Source organism: Fulmarus glacialis, unplaced genomic scaffold (genome assembly GCF_000690835.1).
Source record: "Fulmarus glacialis isolate BGI_N327 unplaced genomic scaffold, ASM69083v1 scaffold580, whole genome shotgun sequence".
Taxonomy (NCBI): domain Eukaryota; kingdom Metazoa; phylum Chordata; class Aves; order Procellariiformes; family Procellariidae; genus Fulmarus; species Fulmarus glacialis.
Window position 1 is genome coordinate 1 of NW_009186844.1, and position 601 is coordinate 601.

The 601-nt window shown below is 46.4% G+C and overlaps 1 protein-coding gene across 1 annotated transcript in view; it reads left to right on the top strand.

The window, feature by feature from the left end:
• Positions 1-8: 8 nt before the first annotated feature.
• LOC104073017 (heat shock transcription factor, Y-linked-like) overlaps positions 9-601 on the top strand; it is a gene marked incomplete at both ends in the record, with an annotated part of 1,080 nt that continues 487 nt past the window's right edge. Inside the window, one exon of the mRNA XM_009572667.1 lies at positions 9-272. Within this exon, the coding sequence (XP_009570962.1) occupies positions 9-272 (264 nt within the window). The remainder of the gene's footprint in view (positions 273-601) is intronic.

Here is a 601-nt window from a genome sequence, read left to right on the forward strand (position 1 = left end):
CACAGAAGCTTTGGAAAATGGTGGAAAGCAACCGGTTTCAGTCCATTTGGTGGAGTGAGGGTAGAAAATGTGTGGCCATCAATGAAGAACTCTTCAAAGAGGAGGTGCTGGGCAGGGGAGGACCTCTGCGGGTTTTTGCCACGCAGAGCATGAAGAGTTTCCTTCGACAGCTGAACCTCTATGGATTCACCAAAATGCAGCAGGATTTCCAAAGGTCTGCTTCCCTGCCTGAATTCCTGGCAGAAGAAGCAGCAGCTTCTGCTCACAGCAAGGTACAGCAGTTGCTCTGCACATCAACTAACGCTCACAATAGTCCTGGGGGAGAGACGGACCTTCACATCAAATAAGGCCTTGTAATACGGGAGATGAGGATGGTAGCGAGTGGTCTGGTTCACATTTCCTTCTTAGGTCGTTTTCAGGAAGGTTTGAGTTAGTCCTTCTGATTAGTAGAAATGCAGATAAAATACAGTTTGGTTAGATCTGCTTAGTTTGAATCCATTAAACAGAGAGACAGGCTCAGCATAACCTGATTTCTTTTAAAGTCTTTGCTACGTTTCTTGCTGTACCAACTCTGAAACCTTCCTGTGGCACCTGCTGAATG